General features: G+C 34.1%; 1 protein-coding gene across 1 annotated transcript in view; it reads right to left on the bottom strand.

Annotated features, from left to right (window-relative positions):
* OSBPL9 (oxysterol binding protein like 9) overlaps positions 1 to 27,591 on the bottom strand; it is a 101,346-nt gene that overhangs the window by 17,828 nt on the left and 55,927 nt on the right. The window contains 8 exon segments of the mRNA XM_032494257.1: positions 2,394 to 2,553; positions 6,198 to 6,302; positions 7,365 to 7,455; positions 11,102 to 11,140; positions 20,552 to 20,602; positions 21,376 to 21,405; positions 22,388 to 22,435; positions 23,127 to 23,247. Of these exon segments, the coding sequence (XP_032350148.1) occupies positions 2,394 to 2,553; positions 6,198 to 6,302; positions 7,365 to 7,455; positions 11,102 to 11,140; positions 20,552 to 20,602; positions 21,376 to 21,405; positions 22,388 to 22,435; positions 23,127 to 23,247 (645 nt within the window).

Below are 27,591 nucleotides of genomic sequence, written 5' to 3'. Positions count from 1 at the left end.
TATCTATTACTGGTACAATAGGCAAGCATTTAAAATTTATCTATTTCAGAAAAATTTCAGGAGAATCCCTGAACCTCGGGCTAGAGACTGACTATCAGTGATGTTAAAAGGAGGCTAACCACATGTTATCAAGCTTTTACTGAGTAAAGTTATATGCTTCTAGAGGATAGATGATCCATTTTGATACTCAATTGTACTTTGTTTTGAATAACAGCTAACAGTCAATGTAGGAGACTGTCCTTTATTCTGTTTAAAGAAAACAATGATTGAACACTTCAAAAAAATCAATAACCTTTACTTTGGAATTTTCTTCCAAATGCCTATTTGTTTTTAATCCCCACTATCATAAAAAACATTTTTCAAAATTAAAGTTTCTGTTGGCAAACTGCTAATAATGGTCTCTTAGTTTATTTCCCTACATACAAACAAAAAAGGAACCAACATGCTAAACCAAACCCTTTCTACTAAACTAGCCTTCTTGAATTGTGGGTTTAAACCTCTCTTACTTAAGTCTCATGTCTTGACAGTATGTGTTCACCAAGATAACATATATTTCACTTTTTCCATATTCAAATGCTGAATTTGATCCTAACAAATCAAAACTTTTGGAACCAATATAGTCCTTATAAATTTTGAGATTTTGAATAGTTATGGTGCATATATGATACTGTATTTCCCAGTTCTTGTGCCCTCATGAGAACTGGCGTCCTACAAAAAATTTCTTACTAAAAGAAACCAAGGTTCAAGGTGTTACGTAAGACTGATGGTATTGAGCCTGCAAATTCATATATAATCATTTCCCTAATTTGTACTGTCTTTCCAAGCTATAACAATAGCACCGACTCCTGAGATGGCAGGAGAGCTGCAAAACAAAACAAAACCCAACAAATACTAAGCCAGCTACATCTACAACAAATACAAAAACACTAAAGCAAATAGTTTGCTTCCTATAACAGCTATCGTTTATTGCACTTATATGTGCCAGATACCACAGTAAGCACTTGACTGCCTTATTAATCTCATTTAAACATCCATAATGACCCCTTGAAGTTGAAACTATTATTATCCTCATTTTACAAACAAGGAAACTGAGAATACTTAGGTTAAATAATTTGAACAAGATCACATACCTTTAAAGCAAAACAGATTAGAATCTATTCTTTCTAAGATTCCAGAATCCAAAGTCTAACCATAGCAAACTATATACCAGTGAGGCTAAGAAGTGTTTTGCTTATTGGCTATCACGTCACTGACTTTACATGTAAAGGCCTTTTCTGTACAATAGCTTAGCTAGCTTTGATAAAATAGGTAAAAAATTTCCTATTGAGAGAAAAATCATCACCAATATCTGCCCAAATCTGCCTGCTTAGTACCTCTGGAGCCCATGTGCTTCCCTCCATTCCTATGCTATTACTTTAGCTCAGGCTAGGATTTTGTAACATTTCTCAATTTTCTACCCAGTTTTGGCTGGTCTCCCAACATACAATGCAGCTCCAACTGCATTCAATTTTATATAATTTAGGCATATCTATTTTCCTAAAATGCAGACCTGACCAGCAGCTGCCATCACTTGTGAGAAAATGTTCAAAATTCATAAAAGGCTAAAGGATTCTTTCTTCACCTGGGCCTTGTCAACATCTTTGGAATCTTTTTCTTAACCACTCCCCACAACTTCTGCCAGACTCAGCCAAGCTCAATAACTTACAGCTCCCCCGCCTTCAGGCCTTTCTAAACGGGGTTCCATCTCTATGACAAAAACATTTCCATTTCCCTCTCCTCTTCTCACCCCATGTCATTTCTCTCTACTCATCCACATCTTACCTTAGGATTACATTCCCTCCCTCCTCTCTGAATCCTTCCCCACTTCTCAGGATTTCAAAATGCTCCCATTCTTTTTGTGCTTATTCTTATAAATGTCTTGGATTATAAATGTCTGTCCCCCGCCAACCCCCCGCCACAGCCTGTATGTTATGTTCCCTGAGGGCAAAGAATGGCTCTTTTTCATCTCTTTATCATTCCTCCACCTAGTATAGTGCCTGGCTTACAGGCGCTGAGTACCTCTAATACAAAAACAAGTAACAACAACCCCTTCTTACATGTATAATACTTCCTAGCTTACTCACTCTCCTAATGTTGGTACTATAGAAATAAGGCCCAGAGTTCAATGATCAATATGGTATGTTACTGTAGGTGACACTAATTTATTCCATTTGAATTAAGTTATGAGTAAAACCAACATTCTCACAGAACTAGCTTTACTCAATAAGCCAATTAAAAATAAGCTATCTTTTTTACTTTTTCCAAATAATAATTTACAATGGACTCTATCTCAAAATCAAATTACATTTTTAAAAATCAGGAGAGTCGTTTCAATACATAGTTCATCTACTTACTCTATTAAGCGCTTTGGGGATGAGCCACTTTGATGGAATTCATCAGCATCATAGAATTCATCTTCACTGCTAGAATAAGAGAACTCTGGGACTGTGTTTGGAGACAAGTTGACATGGCTTGGAGAAGTCAGACTGCTACTAGGTGGTGAGTGCCCACTGCCTACGAAGTTAAAAAGTTTTAAATTAGAGGACACTGCTGGTAATAGAGGGGAAGAAATTAGGGAGATGGGGTCAAAGCAGACCTTTCTAAAATCAAGAAAGAGTTAAGTTGATGGAAGTCCCTAAACTACTTGTAAAGAAAATCAATATTTAAACTAGACAAAAAAAGAAAAAGCAAATCACATTACAGAATGGGGCACAGCCTTATAAATAGATGAAAAAATGCTACGTCCCACCTATAAGGACAAAGGGAGTTCTTTTGATTATAACCACAGTGTGTGAGTTATGGTATTGGAAGTCCCATAACAGACCCCAGTACCAATGGGAAGCCAGAGCTCTTAGTTTATACTGTAAATCCAGATACCTGAGAAATGCAGCAGTGAGCCAACAAGAATATGTTGACTGAAATAAACGCACAGCCTAAATGTTGAGAGTTACGTTTTATTTGGCGGACATTTCTGAAGACTCAAACCCCTTGGAGCTCAGATGACAGCCTCTCAGATCGCTCTGTGGGACTGCTCCAAAGAGGTAGGGGAGGAGCCAGGATATACAGGAGTTTTACAACAAAGACCAGGTAGTCAAAACATTAAAAGATTACTGTTAATTAAAGAAAACCAGACATCTCAAGTTAAAGAATTTAGCGCTTTTCTACATATGGGAAGGAGCAAACATTTGGGCTCATTGAAATCATTCCTTTGACAAGCACCTAGCTATCTAGGGCCAAGTATCCTGTCCTTTCTTATTCTGAGTACCCTCAGAGTGCACCATTGTGGGTTGCTGCAGCAGCTGATGACTTGATGGCTTCAGTATTCTTTGTTTACTGATATGGTTTGTTTCTCTTCATTCACAAATACAACATGGAAAGAATATCAAAAACAACATGAATGTTAAAAAATATTGTTCAGGATATCACATTCATATTAGTCAATATGTTTTGACAGTCACATGCAAACACAAAAGCCCTGAACACTCATCATCCAAACTCCTCATCTCTCTTTTTTTTTTTTAATCTCTTTTCTACCTAAATCTAAGTCAGGTGTCCAGGGTTCAAGGACAGAGAAAAACAGGACTGCTAATGGGAAGTCATGGAAAAGGAAAGGATTGGAGGAACATCTTTCTATTCCTAAGTAGTCTAATTAAGGAAATACAAATTAACAGATTCAGAGCAGAAGTCTACCTGATTCTAAATCTCTGTGATAATCACCTGGGTCACTGTCTAATAATAAAAAAGTATAAAAACAATGAAAGTATCAAAACAGAACAATGAAGTACTGAGACTAATTTAACAAGTGTTCATTGAGTATCTAAGGGCTCTCAGGCAATTAACGCCAAACAGATGCCTGCTGGAGATTAAGAAAGTCACTACTGGTGATCTAAAAGCCAAACACAGCTGTAGAATAGAAATGGCAATAGCCTCCATAAAAACAAATCCAGAGCCATCCATGGATTTTTAGCCCATTCTTGTGTCTATGGGTCAATATAGGTACAGAGAGAGCACATCCACCTGCCACGCTTTGTTCCTATGTTCAACCAAAATATTTTTAAAACGAAACACAAAAATTCTGCTGCCTAAAAAGGCAATGCTTAGGCAATGCTTTGGGAATTCCAAAGATAGTTCATCTTAGCAAATGACTTTAAATTCTCTTCCCCTGCCCCCACAGCAGCAATAAGATGAGAAATAAATTTTCTCTTATTGAAATAAATGGGGGATAAAAGAAAGAAAAAGACCAGGAATTACAAATAATTAAGTAACATTCAAATACTCCAAGTGACCATACAAAACTGAAACTATGTCCAAGAACAAAGTGATCTGGAATGGGAACTGCAAACGAAAGAACTGGATTTTCACTATGAGAGCAAACAATATTATTTATTTTCTCAGTTGTGCCTTTATTTCTTGTATTAGTGAGAAAGGTAAGTAAAGGTGAAGATGAAGAAATTAGGTTAGGAAAAATCAAATAAGACATAAACCACACACTAATTTTTAAAAATTCCTTTAAATCCATCTACTCTAAAATGTTGTATTGTTGAAACACCTTCTTCTGAAATAATTTATCCTAAATTATTTATTATTTATAACTGATCAAAGATCCTAAAGCTCATGTACATAAAGACTAGTGCTCACTTTTTCGAAGTTTGTAAATAACTAGTTTTATATATTTCCAAATAGACAAATTTTGGCTGTGTTTCAAAATTCTGACACAATTCCCCCTTATTAAAAAACAAAAGAAAACAAAGACACTGCTTTTAAAGTGATACAGTGTAACGAAATACAGAAAAAAAAGACAGCCGAGAAATTGACCCAACATTGTAAATGGATTATAATTCAATTTTAAAAAGTGAAAAATGCAAATAAATAAATAATTTAGAAATTAAAAATTAAAAAAATAAAACAATAAGGACAGCTACATAACAACAACAAAAAAAACAGCAGTCGAACATTTCAACGTCACTATTCAAATTGCTGATTATCAGCATTTTCCCAAGAGTTTCAAATTATGAGAGCTGCTATTGCTTTCTTTCAAAATTAAGAAGAAATATGTTTAGGCTGTTAAATATTAAAAACCAAAGTGATGACATCAGTACCTTTACTTATTCAAATTTCAAAATGGGCTAAAAACCACAGAGTAACTTTTCATTATTACACAGGAGAAGTCCCGCCCAGAGAAGAAATCTGTGGAGCAATTGCAGGGGCTTATCTCCCACCTCCTCAAGGCTGGCTTGGTTTTGGCCTCTAGGTACAACAGGGACAAAAGCACAAAGTGCTCCCTTGAGTTTGGTTCAACTAGTAACTCAACATCAACCTAATTAATTTTAAAACAAGAAATAAATCTAATATTAATATTTGATAGCATCCCTGTGAATTAGAGAAAAAAAATATTGTAAGTCTAAACAAACTAAAAAATGCAAATTAAAAAGAAGTATCCTTTTTTTGCCTATAAAATTGGCAAAAATGTGACTGAAAAACCTATCCTTAAAAAGTACAAATGTGCCAAAAGTTGCCACACGAGGATATCACTGAAGTACTGCTTATAACAGGAAAATCCTGGAATCAACCTATATGTCCATCAGCAGAAAAACAGGTAATAGTTACGCAGGCAGCTGTAAAAAGAATGTCACAGACCTAACTGTATGGACATAGAAAGCTGTCTAAATATTTTTGGTTAAATGGAAAAAGAAAGTCACAGAATCATATGACGTCATTTACGTTAAAATAAAAACAACAAAAATATGCAATATAAGTATATATGTAACATGTATGCAAATGACAGAGAACAATAAAGAGGACTTACAGCTTCTATTCTCATACCTCTGAATTGTCTGATCCCTTACAGTAAGTACATAAATCTAACTTGAACAATTTTTTTAAAGTCAATATAGATCTTCAAAATAAATCTTAAGGTAAACAAATATACAAAATCCTGTAATATTTTATTTCATTTAAATTATGATTATTACTAAAGCTTCTAGTTCAATCACAAAGTTAACCAGTTCATATATGGAACTGTAATGGTAAAACTATGTTATTGCCAACACAAATATACAACTTTTCTTCAACCTTTTTCCCACCAGTAATCAAACACAAATCTTAAATGTTAACGAAGAGTTAAGAGATTTAAGTAAAGGAATTATACAAATCTGTACCTGTACTATTTGGTGTTGGAGTCTGATGATGTCCCAAGGTAGCTAATACCGGTCCGACTGGTAGGGAAGACGGACGCTGCTCTGACTTACACAACTGAGCAGGTTCTAGATTTGAACATGTGAAATACGTTAGAAAAAAAGCCAAACACAATTCTTCAACTGCAGTTGTGTAGGTTCACAATCCTAAAGATCGGTAATTTTTGAGACTATTCCATTAAGTCAAGTTCCATGCTACTACTCCTTTCTGAACTCCTAGCCCCTTTAAATTCAATGATGATATGCTACCTGGTACTAACATACAAGGCAGACATCAAGAGGCTACTCAAAGTAGGCTAATAACTCAGTACAACTGCTCTGTAAAACCAGCAAAAGCTTCTGATGATAAACTGTTCCAAAGTATCAAACTACATGCAAAATCTAAAATGGGGCACAGTACTTCCTCTTTAGTCCCATGAGAGAGATTAAGCTCATTCTCCTAAGGAGTAAAAATTCATAAAAAGATCTCACGTATTCACAAGTATTTTTAAAAAGATTTTCCTTTTTCCAGTACAATTTCTGACTTAATTATATTATCATTGAGAACACAGAAATGTTGGATGCAACAAAAAGGTAAAATGAAATCAATGGGTATCAGATCTAAGCCCTCCTTTGCTAGTTAAAAAAAATACTATTTATTATCCTATTCTTCAAAATATCATTAGTCTACCTTATCAGTAGGCATCACAAATTTAATTATTTCCTTTCTCATTATCTTAAAGTCCACCATGAACAAACCATTTATATTAGTTAGAACTATTAAAAAATACACCAAAATAGAACATTCCTGGATCACTCTCAAGTAGATTAAGGTATGTTAAGTTTCCCTTGGTAGCCATGAATCCTGAGTCATATGATTCTGCCCTACCAGCTAATTCAAGGAACCATGTTTGTCTTCCACCTCACTTTGAAAACCAAAAGCCATTTAATAATACTTAAAAAGCCTCAATACCAGAAACGCTATTTTTGCAGTTCATTTTTGACTATATTTTATGTATGTGTGTGATTACTTTTACTTATTAAAAAAAAGAAAGAAAAAGAGCCCTTCAAGGTTACTACAACAGCCTTAAAAAATTAAGTTTTTTGTCATCCATGACTCTGTGAAACATTTTTCCAATTATTATACCATACCTGGAGGTAAGACAGTCTGCGAAGGCATTGTGTTGATCACAGGTTCCAAGGGACTAGGTTGATATATTGCATCTACAGGATTAATAGTACTCTGAGATAAAGAAACAGTAGAGTTATTTTTTAACTAAATGTCCCTCTAGTGCTGACCCTCCCAAATGTATGAAATACCCACATTTCTGACAGCAAAGTCCTGAAGGTAGCTATATAGACATGATGGTGAAAAAGCAAAGACGGAATAAAATAACTTTACTAAGAGTTCCTTATTAAAACAAACAAACAAACAGGCATAGTAAGGAGGGAAAATGAATGAATCTCTGTCATATAGAAAGGTAAACTAAATGAAAACACTTGGAAAGAGTTGTAAAATAGTTTCAGGAAGCCAAAACAATAACCTCTCAATTCAACTCAGTGCTTCTCAAATTTTTATTCATCATAAATGCTGCTGTCTATCAAAGGCAGAGAAATGCTCTCTCTTCTCTGATATTAATAAACATTACACCCATGACTAGTCTTTACATCCCATATTATTGACACCTGCCACCACTGAGTACTGCACTATACCCGCACCTAGTTTTACAGTCACTAAAGGCAAAGAGATGTATCTTCCAGTTGGGCGTTGTGGGGAAAACAGCTTTTATTTTTTCTGAGGATTTAGAAGGGAAAAAATAATCAAACATGTAGTTACAATTTTAGAGAGGAAAAAAAAGTCTAGTTTTTTCTGGTTCCAAGCCAAGAAACTATTTTGCCAGCATGATAACATTTAAAACACAAGACTCCATAGCTTAACTGATTTTTTTTTTTTTTTTTTTTTTTTTTTGGCGGAGGGGGAGATTTTTAAACCAAGGTCTTTAAAAAGCAGTTTAAATCTGCTATTTAGGAGACTACACTAGACAAAACCCAAGAAATAAAATTTTAGTTTTACTTTATTTTAATTTTAAAAATTCTAATTTAGCTTTCCTTGATTTGGAAAACTAAACGTCAAATATGTGTTAGATAGAACTTAGAAAATAATGAAACGGAATTAGAAAAAAAAATTTACTGATGAGCCCCAAAAATTATTTGTAAAAATTTAAGAGCACCTAACAATAGAAACTGAGATAATGGGAAAGTTTTTACAGCATTCTTATTACTTAAATTTTTTTTCCCTTAAATCTACTCTCTGCATTAATACATAAAAATCACTAAATCGGATCTCTTAAATCAAGTGATTTGAACTTCTTAGAACTCTGATTCTTGTCACTACAACAGTCTACCTATCATAAATATTCTAGTCTGGAAGATAAAGGACACAGAGAATAAATTCTGAAAATAAAATCTAGTAGAGTGAAGTAGGGAAGGTTCTGAAGCATTAGGAAAAGCACAGAAGCAGAGACTTAGAATTTTAATTCCTTAGAATCCTTGCTCTACCAAGGGCTCAACAAGTCTCTTACTCACTGTAGACCTCACTTCCCCAGTGTATAAAATGAAGAAATGTCTGATTATATGGTCTCTAAGGACTTTCTGGTTATTACTTTATGATTCTATTTTCAGATACCAGCCTGGGCCATAATAACTAAACAAGTGTCTCAACAAGTTTGAGCTCCTGGAGCTGCTCTTCAAGTAAATTCCTTATTTTTACATAGTGATTTTCTAAAAAGGCCTCAAGTGTTTTACAAAGGCAAAATCCCACCTTCAATACTTTGAGCCAGAGGAATGAGAACATCCCATCTCCTTATCCCCACCTATTATATATGAAAAATTACTGAAGATACTGAGAAATAAAATAATTCTGGACAAAGGGGCTAGAATTCTACCTTTTGAATGTAATCTTCTATTTTGCAGATGAACTCTACTAAGATTAGGTTTGTCATTCCCAGAAAACACTTTCAGACTTTTTTGAATATGTATTACAAGTACCAAATATCTTCTGTTGCTCCTGTTAATAGAAAATATAACTGTTCTACACTTATCTAACAGTTTGTGGTCAATCAACTTCAGCCTAAAATATGTCAAATAACATTCTACACTTTGCTTTGAAAAAGAATGCGCAGAGCTGGAGAAGTGCAAACAAGTGACAATCCTTAGCCCTAATCTATTATAACATTAATAAAATTCATGCAATACAATATAAAATGTAATATATTATATATACATATATGTATGTATAGCTAACACTTACTGAGTACTATGTGCTAACTCTGTACCTTAAACAACAATCTTCTGAGGAAGAATGAGTCACTTTACTTTATAGATGAGGAAACGAAGACTCAAAGGTTAAGTAACTTGCCTAAGGCCACAGCTAGTAGGTGGCAAGGCTGGGTGCTAGCAATCTGGGCTATGGCCTAAACCATGAACACTTCCTTTCTTTTTTAAAAATAAAAATTCTTAAGGAAAAATGCTATAGTCCCTGATCAAATGATTCAAATATGTTTGTTTTCTACAAGTTCAGATTTTCTATGAGTATAAACTTTCTAGATGTTTTTAATTGCAAATGATCAAACATTTTTGGATGCTTTATACACTGTTGTTTAACATAATAAAAAAGTAACTTTGAGGGAAAAGAGATAAAAATAACTGCCATAATTAATTTTTCTTAGCGTCTTTAAGGATCATGAAATGCTAGACAACATATACAGTCTTCTTCCATGTAAGTCTTTAAGGCTTATAATCTTAATTGCTTCCTCAGGAAGAGATATTATATTACATTATATTGTATTTATACCACTTATATTTACACATACTTATATTTATAAGTATATTAAATCACCAAGGCTCAAGCTTTGAACTCACATTGTGAAGAGAAACAAAAATTCCAATGTGTTTAATTCAAATTTTTAAAATGTTCCTCTTATATCTGCTTTCTTAAGAAACATGTAAACAATAGTGTTATTTAACTTCTTTTTCATTTTAAATCAAAGATAAAGATAACATGCTCATCCTTTCAAGTATAATCATGAGATTGTTTTGAAGACTTACAAACTTAGTTTCCAGATCTCAGACAAGCTAAGCTGGCATTTATAAAGCTTCAAGACAAAAAAAAAGAGGCTGCCTCCTGCTTCAGAAATACAGTTTGAACAGAAGTCACACAATGACCATAAAATTAGGCTAGCTTAAATCGCAAATTTTGAAACTCTAACTTTTATTTCCAATAAAATTTTCTTTTCACTTTAGTGGAAGTTGAATATTAAAAGTCAAGGAGAGGAAAGAACAGAAAATGGCTGTTAAGTGAAAGAATTCACGTTACAACTTGTTCTAACAAAAAAGCAGTATATATCACAGTAGCAATGACAGTTAACACAATACACATGATCTAAAAATAAAAGATAAGAAAATAACAGAAACCTATAAACATATAATTAGATTAAGATACATTTCAATATTGTGCCCCTCTCCTCTGATCTCATCAGAAAAAAGTTTGACAAGAAATGTAGCACTGTGAGTTATGCCTTATTTAGTCATAAAAGCTGCGTTTTTATGCCATGATTAACCCTTCAAGTTAACACATGCAAGGAGGTGATTCAATCTGAACCAACACTTAGAAAAATTTTAAGATCGACACTTTCCCCTCCAAATGATTGCTGCAAGATGGCCAACTTTAAGAGCTTAAGGCAAATTGCAAGAGTCAACAACAAAAAGCAGTGATTAAGTGAAAAGAGGAATTTGTGTTGAAAAATGAGTAGAAATTCAGGCTTCTTCTGACATGACTGGTTAAAATGCTCTGCAGAAGTAAAGGGACACAAAGATTAGATTAAACTTACTATAATTCCATCTGCGTGCTTCTCCGCATTATACTGGTCCTTAAGGAGAAATGTTAAAAATATTAACTTCATTCTTTCATTCAAGTAACGCCTTGTGCACTTTCTTCCTTAGTAAGAAAGCTTATTTTACTGGGTAAGTAACAATGTTAGAAAACTACTACTCTGCTTCCACTAATGTAAAAATCCCATTTGTCCATTCCTAGCCAAATGTAATCCTATCACTGGCAACACAACAATTAACACTGACAGCGTGGCAATTATTTTTCTATAGAGGCATTTAATTATAATTTTGTGTAGAAATATCATATTGAACTGTGTAGTCACATTGGTACCAACGATTAAAAGCAGATATATTAATTTAGGTTAAAGATCCTGAGTATTTCTGGGATTAACTTTATAGTTAATTATGCCAACTCCTTACAGCCCCCAAACTCTTACTGTATACTTCACAGGTATGACAATCACATATTCTTAAAAACCCATGATAGATACAATTTCCCATATTCTGGCTGCTAGCCCCAGAATTACACTGATACTTTTCTAAATAAATGGTCTGAATTCTGTTTCAGTAAACATAATCACTGTATCCACAGAATGATGATAAAGGGGCCAACGCTTACTACCTGGCAGGTAACTTACGTATAGGCCTACCTCGGAGATATTGTGGGTTTGATTCTAGACCACCATAATTAAGCAAATATTGCAGTAAAGCAAGTCACAAATCTTTTTTGCATATAAATGCAATGCATATAAAAGTCATATTTACACTACACTGTAGTCTGTTAAGTGTACAACAGCCTTGTCTTTAAAAACAATATACATGCCTTAATTTAAAAATGCTAACCACCAGCTGAGCTTTCAGTGACTTGTAACAGTAATATAAAAAAAATCACTGATCACAGATTGCCATAACAAATACAGTAACAATGAAAAAGTTTGAAATATTGTGAGAATTACCAAAAGGTGACAGATACACAAAGTGAGCAAGCAAATGCTGCTGGAAAAATGGCGTCAAAGACCTGCTTGACACAGGGTTGCCACAAACCTTCTATTTTTAAAAAACAATTATCTGCAAAGCACAACAAAGCTAGGTATGCCTGTATGTTAATTCATGTATTCCACCAACAACTCTATAAAGTAGGTAATATAATTATCCCCATTGGATAGAGAAAATTGAGACAGAAAGAGGGTGGGGAGCCAGGACTCCAATATATATAGTCCTGTTCCATAATTCATGCTCTTAATTAATATGCTATTTTGCCTTGCCTCTCCTCTCCAAGGATGTACTCAAGGAAGGTGGTGGTGAAAAGTTACCACACACATTTGTTCCTGTAACTACAATCCATCTATTAGTATTACACATACTATATATTTAACTTAAAATGGTTTGAAGTTTTAACTCCACACAATCAGGAAGTTTTCAAGTTTCAACAGAAACCAATATTTGGTCTTGGTTTTAAAGTTAATGGCCAAGTTATACCTCATTTATTTATAACTTTTTCTTTACTGCGCTTACTCAGAAATCTATATATTGAAGGGTTAACTAAGAGCACTTGAAGACTGAGGATTTTTTTTTTTTTTAAAGAATTAACATAGCAGGCCTGAAATAGCTATCCTTAGAAAAGCTACTTACAAAGTTGGTCTTTGGCTGGTGTCCAGGAACTTGGATTTTAGGAGGATTCCCACCACCTAACTGTTAAGTGTGGCTCACTGTGCCTAACCTGTTTAAGCAAGCAAAATGACTTATGCTCAACACTTGCTTTCTTTCTGGAGCTCTGGATTCTTGGTAAGTACAAGGTAGAGAGTGCTTCCATGACAAGCCCCAAGTAAAAACCTTGGGTGTTGAGTCTCTAATAAGCTTCCCTGATAGATCTGACACATGTTGTCACAATTTGTTGCTGGAGTTGAATTAATAAGCCACCCTGTATGACTCCACTAGAAGAAGATTCTTGGAAGCCTGGGCCTACTTTCCTCTTGATTTTGCCCCATGTTCCTTTCCCCTTTGCTGATTTTGCTTTGGCTCTCGTGCTGTAATAAATCACAGCTATGAGTACAGCTAAATGCTGTGCCCCGTGGGTCCTCCAAGCAAATCACCATACCTAGGGGTGGTCTTGTGAAATGCCAACAGTGCATATCCTTGAGAATAAAAGCATTTTGATATCTACATAATTCACATTGGGATGTCCCCCTCTATTTGCACAACTGAATTAACTATATATATTTACAATATCCAAAGTTTCAGTAATTCTTAACAAAGAGTTAAAAATAAATTACTGAGAACTATACAGAAAGAGGAATTTTTTAAAGTTTCTTGCTCAGATGATATTTTAATTTACTTTTGGCTTTCCTCTACTAATTCCTAAACATTAAATGGATTTTTCCAAAGGATTTATTTAGAAAGAAATATATATGTAAGTGGTATTAAGTGGAAAGAAATACATATGGTAGATTAAATTTTCCAAAAATGGCCCCAACAAGAGGTAGAGTTCATGGTCCTACCCTTGAACCTTTGTGGTTATCTCTACCAATAAACATAGAAGTAACCATATAATGACTCCTGAAATTAGGTCATGGAAGTAGTAACAAATTTCTACCTTGTTTTCTTGGAACCCAACCACCACACTGTGAGAAAGACCAAGCAGCTGTAAAGAGAACTCTATGGAGAAGAACCTGGGCCTCCAGCCCAACTTCCCAGGCATGACAGTGAGCCATCTTGAAAGTGGATCCTTCGCCCTCCTCCCACTAAATCAAGCCACCACAGGTGGCACTGCATGAAACTGAAACAAGGCAGGAGGCCTACCCAAACTGCAGATTTGTGAGCAAAATAAAGGACTGCTGCTATTTTAGGACACTCAGTTTAGGCTGGTTTGTTATACAGCAATAAATTAAGACACAGTACATTACATTACCCAAGAAAACCACCACCTCTAATTCTAATTTAAAATAAATATCCAGTTTTAAGATAAAGAAGTATTAGAGATGTAAAGCACAACATGACACATAAAATTTACACTGCTGTATATTATATATGAAAGTGGTTAAGAGAGCAAAATCTTCAGACTTTTTAAGGAAAAAAATACTTCTTCAAATCTGTATCTATATGAGATGATGGATGTTTACTAAACCTGTGATAATCATTTCACGATGCAGTAAGCCACATTATTATACAGCTTAAGGTGATACAGTGCTATCAATTATATCTCATTAAGAGTGAAAAAAATAAACTTAAATATCTGACAATTTCCCCCCCTAAATGTTCTCAACTAAAATACATGCTATCTACAGGGTATTTTAAGCCAAGGTCTATTATTTTTATTACTATTGTGATTTATCTTTTAAGGCAGAGTCAAATCTAGACAAATCCACAGACTATAAAGTACCTCACTATCAATTCATTCCCATCATGAATTTTAGGGATTTTGTCCTATTACGTAAAAAGGCTTATAGTCATTCCCCACCAGACTCATCATCTTTCTTTTTAAAAATTTTTATTGTTTCTGTTTTGTAAGTAAAGCGTAAGTTGCCTTTTATCTGGGTCAGCTAAAGCTAAATCTCAAGTATTACTGAACCAGAGATTGAACTGAATTCAGTATAGATTATGTTAATGAAACAAAGAAAGGGTCTAATGCTGCTTCCTACTTAAATTATAACATATGTTTATTTGGTTATAATTCCTTAACACAATGGCTATTCTCTCCTTTGAACAAAGCAGCATGACTAAGATCTGGAAATATGATAGCAAACAACAACATCAGCACAACATAATTTGGGAAGATTTTTGACCTGAATTACAGGCTCCAGTATTTTAAAACCATGCTTCCCAACAAAATACATGAACTATATCCCCATCTTTCTAATAAGTCAATGTAACGGAGTAAGAGCTCTCTTGATTATGGACCTACGCACTTACTTATTACATGAAAAAAATAAATACGCTAGGGTGATGAAAGAAAATTTCTAATTCAAGTTTGTTGAGATTCAACAAGTGAGACTGGAACAACTGGATATACACATGTAAAAAAATGAACTTGGATCCATACTTTAAACCACAAAGATTAACTCAAAGTGGATCACAGATTCAAATGTAACAGTTAAAACTACAAAACTCTTGAAAGAAAACACAGGAACAAATCTGTATAATCTAGGATTAAGTAACGATTTCTCAGAAAAGCCACCAAGGGCACAAGCAATAGAAGACTGATAATTTGGATTTCACCAAAATTTAAAATGTCCATGCTTCTCAGGACACTATCAAGAAAGGGAAAAGACAACCCACAGATCTGAAGAAAAATCTGCAAGTCATATATCTGATAAGGCTTGTATCCAGAATATACAAAATCACACCCACAACACAGTATAAGATTAAAAACAAACAAACAAAAAAATCCAACTAAAAAAATGAGCAAAAAAATCTGAAAAGGAATTTCTCCAGAAGAAATGCAAATGAAAATCACAATGAGATTATCACTAGAACGGCTATAATCAAAAAGACAATCACAAGTGCTGGTGAAGATTTAGAACCCTTGCACATTACAAGTGGAAATATAAAATGGTGCAGCTGCTTTGAAAAATAGTCTAGCAGTTTCTCAAAAGTTAGAGTTACCATATGACCCAGTAACTCCACTCCTAAGTATATACTTAAGAGAAATGAAATCATGTATCTACACAAAAACATTACATGCAAATGTTCATATCAGCATTATTCACAACAGCCAAAAAAATAGAAACAACCCAAATGTTCATCAATTGAATGGATAAATAAAGTGTGGTATGTCATTCAATGAAATATAATTTGGCAATAAAAAGGAGGTAAGTCCTGACACATGCTACAACATAGATGAATCTTGAAAACATTATGCTAACTGAAAGAAGCCAGTCACAAAATACCACATACTGTATGATCCTAATTATATGAAATGTCCAGAATAGGGAAATTTAGAGACAGAAAGTAGATCAGTAGCTGTCAGGGACTGGAGGATGGGCAGGGGCAAGGGCAAGTGAGGGAAAGAGGGATAGGTAATGACTTCTTCATTGGTATGGTATTTCTTTTGGGGGTGATAAAAATGTACTGAAATTAGATTATGGTGATGGTTGCACAACTCTGTAAATATACTAAAACCACTAAACTGTAAACTTTGAATGAATGTTATGTAAATTATGTATCAATAAACCTGCTTTTTAAAAAGAAGTCTGATGAAAAATTAATGAATACTGATGAAAACAAAAAGTCTATGCAGAAAAATGTTCTAGGAAGAGAACCTGGGATCCAAGGATAACTTAAATATACAATCTACTTTAAAAGTATCTATGGTCAGAGAACTCAGTTCTAAAAGGATAATCTAGATCTGTGAAGTCTAGTTTTGAAGCCACTAGTCACATGTGGCTGCTGGGCACTTGAATGGGGCTAGTGCAAAGTGTAAAATACACCCAGGATATTGAAGGCTTAGTGCCAAAAAAGAGAAAGGGAATATGAAATATCTCATTAATGAATGAATTTTTATATTAATTCCATTTTGAAATGGTACTATTTTGGATATACTGAATTAAATAAAATACATTATTAAAATTAATTTCACCTGCTTATATGAGTCGTGGCATGTGGTCATACCCCTAATCTTGATGAAGAAACTGGTCAAGTCCCCAGGTATAGAGGTCTCCCAGATTATTTTCACTCTGCTCCCTCCACCCACCCCTCACTTTCTCTGCAGTTCCCCACGAGTGGAAGACTAGCTGTCTCTATCTATGGTACAAAGGAAGCATGAAGTTTTCTGAGCTAACACAGCTCACCTGAAAATCCCACTAACCAAGTGGTCCCCAAACTTTGCTACACATTAGAATCTACCTTGGAGCTGAAAAATCCCAATGTCCAGCTGACACTCCACAGCAACTAGCAGAGTGTGTGGGAGTGGGAGCCATGCATCAGAACAGGTAAAGGTCCCCAGGTAACTGTAACGTGCAGCAAAATTTGCAAACTGATGCACTAATCACTTAGGCAGGTGGGAAGCTTTTGGGAGTGAAAATTAAAATGAAAGAATCAAAACTGTAAGGAGCTTAAAATCCTACCTACAGCATGCTGCCTCTGAGAAGCTAATACTAAATCAATCCAAAACAAGAAAAGTATCAAATTAGCTATACTCTTATATCCCTTTGGAGTCTCAGATGACAATTCCTCTTCTCAAAGGAGCTGATCCCCAAACTGTATTAACCTGCCAGGGAAGAACAATCCTCCAAAGTAACTATAACAATTTATATTCCTATCTGTGTCAGACAGAAGTTCTCCCATTTTCACCAACATGCCATATTGTCACTTTAAAATTTACACCCTCCTATAAAGTTTTTTACATTTAGCAGTTATTTAGGATCGTTTATATGCTTGGTACTAAGAGGATTACAAACACCAATTCATTTAAGTTTCACACTATCAGCCTCAGTTTCACATTACTATTATTTTGTTTGTTTTTTTGGTGGGGAGAGGAGTAATTAGGTTTATTTATTTATTTATTTTAATGGAGGTATTGGGGATTGAATTCAGGACCTTGCGCATGTTCAACATGCACTCTACCACTGGGCAATACCCTTCCCCTCACACTACTATCATCATCCTCATTTTATACAGGAGGAAATCAAAGCATAGAGAGGGTAAACAAACTTGCTCAAGTGGTGGAGCAAGGATTCAGAACTAGATGGTCTGGCTCCAGAGTCCATGCTCTTAAATATAACGTAATGCTGCCTCTCATTATTATTTAAAACCTGTACATCTTAATCACAGACTGACTGATTAGATATACCCAAAGATTAATTTATAAGGATGATCATCACAGCACAACAGAGAGGTGGCTAAATAAAAAATCATACATATAGTAGAAATACTAAACCATGCCACTTATTAAAAACTATATATTAATAATTCATTCAAAACTCGCAATTATTTATTAGGCTCCTACTACGTGGCAGGCAACTGTTCTAGGCACTGGGGATACACAGTGGTGTTATGGCGTGTTTGTGTCCCTCCCCAGTTCAGACAATGAGGCCCTAACCCAAGTGGCTGTATTTGGAGTAAAGAAAGTAAATTAAGGTTAAATAAGGTTTTAAGGGTAGATCCTTAATCCAGTGAGTGTCTTCTAAGAAGAGACCCAAGAGAGCTCTATTCAGTCTTTCTCTCAGTGTGCACACACCAAAGAAAGGATCTGTAAGGACACTGTGAGAAGGTAGCCATCTACAAGCCAGGAAGAGTTCTTACCAGAAACCAAATCGACACGAACCTTGATCTTGGACTGTGAGAAAATAAATTTCTGTTGGTAAAGCCACCCAGTCTGTGGTTTTTTCATTATGGCAGCCTAAGCGGACTAATATATGTGGTAAATAAGACAGAAGTCCTCACGGAGATTACAGTCAGGTGTAGAGAGATAATAAACAGGATGCCAGGAATATTTGGCTAATGATGCAAGGCCATGAAGAAAAACCAACTAATAGGAGGTAGAGACTATTTTATTCAGAGTGGTCAGGAAGGTCTCTCCAAAGAGATTTCATGTGGGCAGAATTTTGAGTTAAGTGGGAGGGTAAGCCCTAACAAAGTCTGGAAGAAATGTCTTCTAGGCAGGGGGGAAAACAAATACAAATCCCTAAAGCAGAAAAAGCTTGGCCTGAGAAAAAGAAAATATGCCAATGTTGTTAGATGGTGTGATCAAATGAGATGAGGTGAGAGAGCAGTAATGGTTCAAATGACGTTAAATTTTAGTGAACAGTCTAGATTCCATACCAAGGGAGATGGGAAACCATTAGGGGGATTTGAGCAGGCAGGTGACATTAAAAATACACAGAGTTCATACAGGGTATATATAGAATTTAAAGGATGTATTTGTACATAATAAAACCTTAACGATTAAACTTCCTCTGGAAAAAATTAAAAAGCCATGTTACCCATTCTGAAGAACCTTGAAATGTAAGCCTATTAAGCTGGGATAAAATAGCAGGTAGCAGGTACAGATTAAATTGTAGAAATTTCTAGAAAAGAGTTTTCAGTAATTTGAATTGCAATTCATTTCAAAGACAGAACATCAAAAATGTTCTTGGTGGGTGGCTAAATGGTAAGCTTCTGAAAGAGACAGCTGCCCTGTTTTACAACTATCTAAGTCCTGAATGATTTGCAGAGACCGTGCAAACTGGCCCAAACACCATCTGCTCTTCTACTTCCTCCATCTTACAGAAAAGGCATGGTAAATCCCTAAAATACCCACCTACTCCCACTGGGCTTGGTGTAGTTTACTGGTTTTCTATATATAAGCTTTTGGGTAACTGTAGGTACTCCCAATCTCATCTATATAATTCCACAGTAAAGAAAACCAAAAATAAAAACCGTACTCCTTTTATGCCTCCAACCCTATACTACCTTCTTTAGCTTTTAGAACATCCACAAAAGTAGATGAAAAATTTAGACACATACATAGGAAATCAGGTATAGTGGTCAAAAATACCTAGAAAATGAACACAAGACGTTATGTTCTGACTTTTCAATATTGAATATGGCCTCAAAAGAAAATGACATTGCCCCTGCCCCTTAACTTACAAGCTGCATATCTATACTATCTAAGCACAAATGCGTCATTCTATACTACTGTGTCTAACAATGCTAGGGCAAAAGTGTCCATTACTAGGCAAACAAATATATGCAATTAAATAAGTAAAACAGGCCAAATAATTTAAAACTCAAATACCATTTCCCAAAACTGGCTGCTGAATTTGCCGCCCACCCACTTCCAGCCACTGGCTAGAGGTACAGTTATGTAGAAATGAGAAAAGAAAAATTTTTTGTTCTTATTTTTAAATACTAAAATTCTTGTTTCTCAAAATATCAGGCAATCAAATATGTATTTAGGTTGAATACACCACAGTTTTTCAGAAAAGGAGACAATATTCATGAAACTGTTAACTAACCACAATAATTCAAAATACATTTTATTTCATAAATAAAGGAACAGTAAAGTAGCAAATAAAGTATTAATGTAGTTCAGTATCAGAAAAAGGATGTAAAAAAATAATTTTTAAAGATACATGTCTATTATAGTTTTCATTATGGATGAAAAAAACAGCTCAAGCCTAAATTTAATTCACTTTTTCTAAGAAAAACTTTTTTGTGAAAGGTTTTGCAAAACATGTCCCTGTTTCAAGGAGTGATAATGGATAAAATGGAAGGAAGGAGTGAGTCAATCAAATGTGCTCCCCTCCTTCCCAGCCACTGTCACAAGTGACCTTATCAAAACAAGCATAGGCTGGCAAGGTAACATCCAAACACAATAGCTTTTCAACAGTGCCAGGAACCCCAAAATATAATTTAAATTTACTGGAGAAAGGTAATATAGTTCAGAACTGAGTATTCTGGCTATTAGAGAAAAAAGCCATTATATTTAAATCCCATTAAATAAAAGTAAATCAAAAATAAAATTTACTTACTTTAGCAATCTGCAGCAACACAATGCAGTGCTTAATTGATTCTACCATGCCCTAGGAAAACAAAACAACAATTTTAGGATCTTGCCCCAAATAAAACGGCCATACAAAAATCAATTCAAATAAACAGGGTTAAAGTCTATACTATGCAAGAAATACCCTCTCTGGATTTCCAGTAGGTTCTACACTGAAAGTGTCAGGTGAAATTCTCATTAGCAATTCTATGTATTGTTCAAGAATGCCAAAAACTTGTTATTTATACTGAATAACAGCTAAAGGGGCTTTCACACTTCAAAGTGATGTGAATCTGATTAACTTTCAAATTCTTTGACAGCAAGCAATCCCGGTGTAAATTCCTAAAACGTCTATTCAAGACTTTTACGGAATTATGGGGAGTAAAGGATCCTATCACAATGTTGGTGAGCCTGGAATACTATTTTGCCTGTTTTTGAAAAAAGTTTTATCAAAATACAAATCTTATTAGCAGCCCATTATATAATGTCAGAAGGCCAGTACATCAGAAAACTTGAATTACAATATATTTAATTATAAACAAAGAGATATATGTTGTGCATGGGTGACACCTTTTATTCAAGGATCTCAAACAGACAAGACCAGAAACAGATAAAATGGCATACAAAGTCAATTTCAATTAAAGAGACTATTCCATTCATTTAAATTCCTTTAGAAAATAATACAATTCTTAAACACCCCTGTAAAAATTCATGAAAATTAAAATCTCAATTACTCTTATTAATAGCCGCTTAACACAGAAAACTTTAAAGCACTATCTAATGCAAAAGCAATTTATCAAACACAGAACTTACATTTGTTGTCTCTTTGAGAGTTTCAATTTTCTGTGAAAAATAGTAAGTTTAAACAGAAATCATCAGAAGCACAAAGAAATATCATTGTTGTTTTTTACTGGTTAGTCATTTAAACAATTTTACCAAAATGTACTCATTATTTTAAGTGGGAAGGGTGCTTTTAATTACACTTTTTAATTTAAATCAAACATTAAAATAAAAAAATTCAAACATTTTTATGGATTAATCCTCCAATAAAATTCATGTGATTCAAGATTTGTTAAGAATAATATAAAACATTCTTATTCCTTACCTGAAAACCAATTTTGTCTTTTCTATAGATTCACTATGTGATTTTAAAATGCTTATTTTATAATCACCTTAAACTTTGCAAAGTTGTTTAAAAATGACATGGGACTAAATTTCAAAACGAAGGTGAGCTAAACATGAGTTATTACCATTACCAAGTGTAAAAGAGCCAAACACAAGGCTACGGTCAACAGAAATGCAAAAAATAAATGACGCTGCATCAGGAAATGTAGTTAAGGAGAAGAAAAATGTCAACTGAAAAAAAAGAAAATATTCAAACTACAGAGTGGTTGTCAGAAACCAAAGGGGAGAACTATAATCAAAGCAGCACTCAATTTGTTTCCTCATCTGTGACTTCTTGTTTATTCTGAAAAAATTTGCCAGCTAAGTTTATTAATATCTGAAGTGACCACATGTAAATTTAATAAAATAACTTTCTACCTTCAATGCATGATACCTGAAGAGAAAGAACTTACTCCTAAGAAGGTGATACTTACACAAGGGGTATCATATTAAAATTTTGTATGTTACTCTTTTGCTGAATTATAATATAAACCCATACCAAAAATTCACCAGAAAATTCCACTTGAAGTCTACATGACAGTACTATCATAATAGATCAAAGGTAATATTACAATAGTCAAAACACTGAGAACCTTCTATTATTTCTCTAAAATGCTCCTGGTTTCAAAATTAAAGTTAAAATCATTATTACAGAAGTTACCTTTCTCTGTTCATCATCTTTGCAGTTTTGAAGTTTGTCATCAAAAAGCTACAGGATTGAAAAAAAAAAAAAAAGATTATAGTATCAACCCACTTTATTACATTGTATACATTTACTAAACACCAAAAAGCAAACACATTTTTTCCAGGGGTGATTTATACATGTATTAAATGTATAATTAATGTACATTAAAATATAAGATAACATGTATTTTTCTCAAGGCACTGTTATCAAGTCAAATTCTGTTGAACTGTTTTAAATAGTCAAGATCAATTACTCTGGTAGAATTACAAGCAAAAGGAAACAGATGACTTCACGATCTTAAAATATCAATTCAAATCTAAGTTTTTTCTGCTTTGTCATCCAAGTTTATCCACATTCCTTTTTCTTCCCAGGACCTTTGCTTGTAATTAATTTTGAAGTGGGAATTGAAGGAGACAATTTTAGTAACGATAAAGGAAGTAGAGAAATAACCTCTCCCAAACCCCCGACTCCCCCAAATGAAAAAAGGCCTTAGAAATCAAGCCACTTAAAATTTACCCATTTCACAGAACTTTTAAACAGAATATGAATCTAATCTTGTCTTACTTGTCTTCTAATTATGTTTAGGTCAGCTGTAAAAATTGCTCCAGAACCATGTAAGAGTTATAAAGTAACATGAAGTAACGATTTTACTCAAAATCAAGTTCAGTAACATTTACTACTTTATATCAACTCAATACATAATCTAATACCATACCTTTAACTGTTCTATCAAGATTTGTAGGTAAGCATCAGCCTCTGTAAGTTTCTTATCAAAGTCTTGGACACTAGGAACAAATCCTGAATCCAAACCCTAGAAGGGGAAAAAAAATTGCAATAAATCTAGTAGTACCCAGCAATGTCTAATAGTACAAAATATACTTCATCCTTCATACATGACATTTCACTTTTTAAAAGTAAAAATAGTACTTTTACATAAATAATAGCTCTATTTAAATTACCTAAATTCTCCAAGAATAGTGGTATATCTCCTTCATGAACTTCTAGCATTATTCCCTTCTCATCAATTACATGTGTTGCTTTTCAAAGTAGAATTCACCCTGCTTTTTCAGAATCATTTTCTTCTCTCCCAAAAGCCCTACATTGGACTCCCAGTCACCTCCAGAGCAACAGTAATTTAGCTAAAGGAACATACACAAAACAACCTAGATTATGCCCTATTTCCCCCCTACTTTTTTTTCAGTTCAATCCTTCAGCCCCTTAATCTTAACTTTATATTCTTACTATTTAGTTCTCCTGTTCCCTAAACCACTTCCCCATCAGCTCTGACATTTTCTTCCTCCTCCCTTATTAAAAACAAACAAACCTCAAAATTCTCAGCTCTTCTAAGAGAGCCCTCTCTAGGAGGTAAAGTGACAACACTTCTGTCTTAATCAAGTTACCTACTCATTTTCACCCCTGGCATGAACACTGCACTCTGAACATGGTGTAAATGCTTATTTATTTAGAGGGCCCACTTATTTCTCAGTTTAACATGTCTCAGTATTTGCATGTCCTATTTTTTGTACACTGAACATTTTAAGCTCCAAGAGCATGAGACTCCTCTGTTTTAACTTTACTCAAAAGAAAGTTCTGAGCTCTTAATCATCTCTAACTGAAAAACACATCAATACTGGGTGTAAAAGACAAAACAGTTTGAGAAGGAACAAGGCTACCAGCTTGCATATTTACATCTGCATGTCCAGAAGTCATGAAGTTAAAAAGGGAAATAAGGGTTGGGAACCACTAATGTCACAATCCCAACCCAACCACAAAACTCTGTACTAAACGGGTAAAATAGAATAGTTCAACATACATACTTGACTTTCACTTGTCATATCTTCCCTGTATTTGGCCAAAACATGCTGATCATCTCACATTTCCCATTTTAGTAAATTGAGGCCAGAATTCATTTTATATTACGCCAACACCTCATCTTTGCTGAACACTTTATCATAACTAAAGCACTTTGACAGCCATGATCTCAAACACCAGACTGAGACAGTACAGTATTATGGAAACAACAATGGTTTGGCAAACCTGGTTTCTAATTGCAGCTCAGCCACTAACAAGATATTATGTCTCTCAAGCTGTTGTTTTCTTAGCTGCCAAATACAGGTGGCCTCCTAATATTAATGTGGCAGTTATGACCTCTACTAAAGACTATAATTACTAACATTAGCAATTCCTACTATTACTTACTGTTGTTCCTCCCAAACTAAAATTCAAATTCTGAATCAAAACATTAAAAAGTCCTATTAAGACCAAGGGAAAATCAACTTATCTTGTAATGCATTTTCTTTTTCAAATTCAAAGGCAAGAAAACTGCCTACTGTTTTTGTAACTAAACGTTAAGAAATTGTTTGAAATGAGTATTGAAAAACTTTTCCCAATGAGATGTCACATATAAAAACAAAGTTTAAGGAAAAAAATCATAATAAGCAATATATGTAAAATCCAGACATATTTATAAAATCGCAGTTAAACATCTTCATTTTTAAAGATAGCTGAAAAAACTTTCTTTTAGAAACATTTACTATGGAGAGTATGATAATAAAAGATGTGGAAAAGAAAGGATAAATGCATCACATTTCAGAGATATTACAGTGCTCTACTAAGAAAGTAGGGGGTAATTTCTTTCCATGTTACTGTGCCACAGGAAAATTGGAAGGACTGCTTGGCTTAATTTTTGTTTTGTTTTGTTTCACAGAGCAATATAATTATCAAACATTTAACTATAAAAGTCAGTTAAATTCAGTTACATACACTGTTTCTCCTGTTAAATATTAAAAAGATCAATGGAATATTCATAAATAAGTAAAAGGAGAAGCATCTAAATGAGGGAAAAAAGTGATCTTTAAGAATTTTCTTAAAGGGGAAGAAGTTATACCTCAGTGGTAGAGTGCATGCTTAGCATGTGTGAGGTCCTGGGTTCAATCCCCAGTACCTCCATTAAAAATAAATAAACGGACCTAACTACCTCCCCCACAAAAAATAAAAAATAAATTAAAAAGAAAAAGAATATTCCCTCTTCTGAAACCTACCTCAATTTTAAGTTTTAAAAAACTCTGTGACATTGCTATAACATGTGAACCTCACCTTGGCTCTTTTCTCAGACACGCCTCCCCCTAGACAGTCTTCCACAACATTCCTTTACCCTGAGAATAAATTCTACACATCATAACATCCAAGTCAAAGACCTACTCACCAATTCATTTTTCTTTATACATATGTATAATGAGAGGCTTATAACAAGTTATTAAATTAAAACATCAAAACTGGCCTAAACTCCTTTGCACAGTAATCCATAAATTTTTGGTGTACTTAAAAAGAAAATCTACATATAAAGTTGCTCCATCTTCAATCAATAAAATAACATATACGCATTTATTAGTAACACGGACAAGCAATTGGTAGTAATTAAACTGTTTCATCAAATCTTATGAGAATAATTCACTAAAAGAAAATACAAATTTTCACTACATATTGTGACATAACAGTACACAGAATCAAAGCCACCTAGTCCAACTTCCCACTCACAGAAGTTACTTTTATGTTCTTGAAAGTCATCTAGTCTTTGCTTGAGTATCTCAGGAGACAAGGAACTCATTACTTAACATAAAATATCTCATGAAAATCTCTTTAAAGTAAAAAACTATTTCTTTTTCCATTCAGCATTTAAAATATAAGGCACTACACTCATTCATATTCTTTTTAATGAAATTTTGTTTTCAAACAGATCATAAAAATAGAAATACAGTCCTTTACCATGTTGAGAGTGGTCTGTCTTCCTTTGAAAAGAACTAAGAACAGGCAGACCCTTTAAGACAGTGTGACTTCATACTTCTTACAGTGACATCTTAGCTTTTAAGAACAAGCAGACTGGGAGTCAAGCAGACATACGCTGCACTAGTCTCTATCTAACACCTATCACATTTTATGATAATTAAATATTTAACTGATTGACTTGTCTTAAGGATTATAAACTCCATGACGGCAGGAACTGTGCCATTCATTCAGCACTATCCCTTACAGCCCAAACCCAGGCTAGCTCATTACTGAGTGAATGTATGCTACCTGATAGCAGTTTCTGGCAACTGCTGATGCCATGATACCAGTCTTCATGACTACTTCTCCCCAGATTTCTTTCTGTTCTCTTTCTCCTTCTCTCCCTTCTTCATGACTTTCTTTCCTTCTCTTTTGTCCTTCAGTACTAACTAAAGTAGTTATGTTGCATTTTTGGCAGTCAGGACCAAAGAGGTTGCTGCTTCCTAATTTACTATACTGATGAGCCACGTTCCAACTTGATGATTTCTGTATGAAGTCATTAAAAGTTCCAATTAAACATGATCATAGAGAAATAATGACAAAATGGTCTGTGATGTAAAAGAAGTTAAATTAGAAGAAACTCAATAGAAATTAAACCTAAATCTAACCATAAAATTAGAAATCTATGTAAAGAAAAATCCCCACTTACATGGCAAATCAACTAAAAAACAAAACCGAGGTGGGGAGGGTATATAGAGCTCGGTGGTAGAGCACAAACTTAGCATGCATGAGGTCCTGGGTTCAATCCCCAGTACCGCTGTTGAAATAAATAAATAAATAAATAAGTAAGTAAAACCTAATTACCTCCCCCTACCAAAAATTAGAAGAAAATAAAAATAATAATAAAAAAGTCCCTAGTTTTCAAGAGTAACTTGCTAATTAAAGAAAGCTGAAGTATATATAAAAAGTCAAAAAGTAACAATTCTTTATCAGCCAAGCTCTATGTATCCAGTTAAAATCTGTATATATGACTTAGAAAAGAGAGACATCTGGCACAATTTAAGGGGAGTTTCAAAAATAATATCTAGAATGACAGAAGAATATTAAACTGCCTCAAAACCATGCATAGGTACTTCCTACTATCTTTCTAATACTTATGTTGAATAGCATCACTTTTCTCAGAAGGCCCTTGAAAGCTAACAAACGTCAGCAAAATCAAATGAATTTCTATTAATGACTTTAACTGAGACATTAAACACTATTTGTACTTCATGTACACACATAACTGAATGCTTCATCACCATTAAAAAAGAAGAGCACTACAAGGGATGTCTTTAAACTCTCTGAAGTGCGTATGAATTGTACTTCATTGTACTTCACGTGTATCTGCTTTGGAGAGACACTGAATAAAACAG

This window comes from Camelus ferus, chromosome 13 (genome assembly GCF_009834535.1).
Source record: "Camelus ferus isolate YT-003-E chromosome 13, BCGSAC_Cfer_1.0, whole genome shotgun sequence".
Lineage (NCBI taxonomy): Eukaryota > Metazoa > Chordata > Mammalia > Artiodactyla > Camelidae > Camelus > Camelus ferus.
Note: the sequence above shows the minus strand (reverse complement) of the source record. Positions and strands in the feature narration are given on the sequence as shown.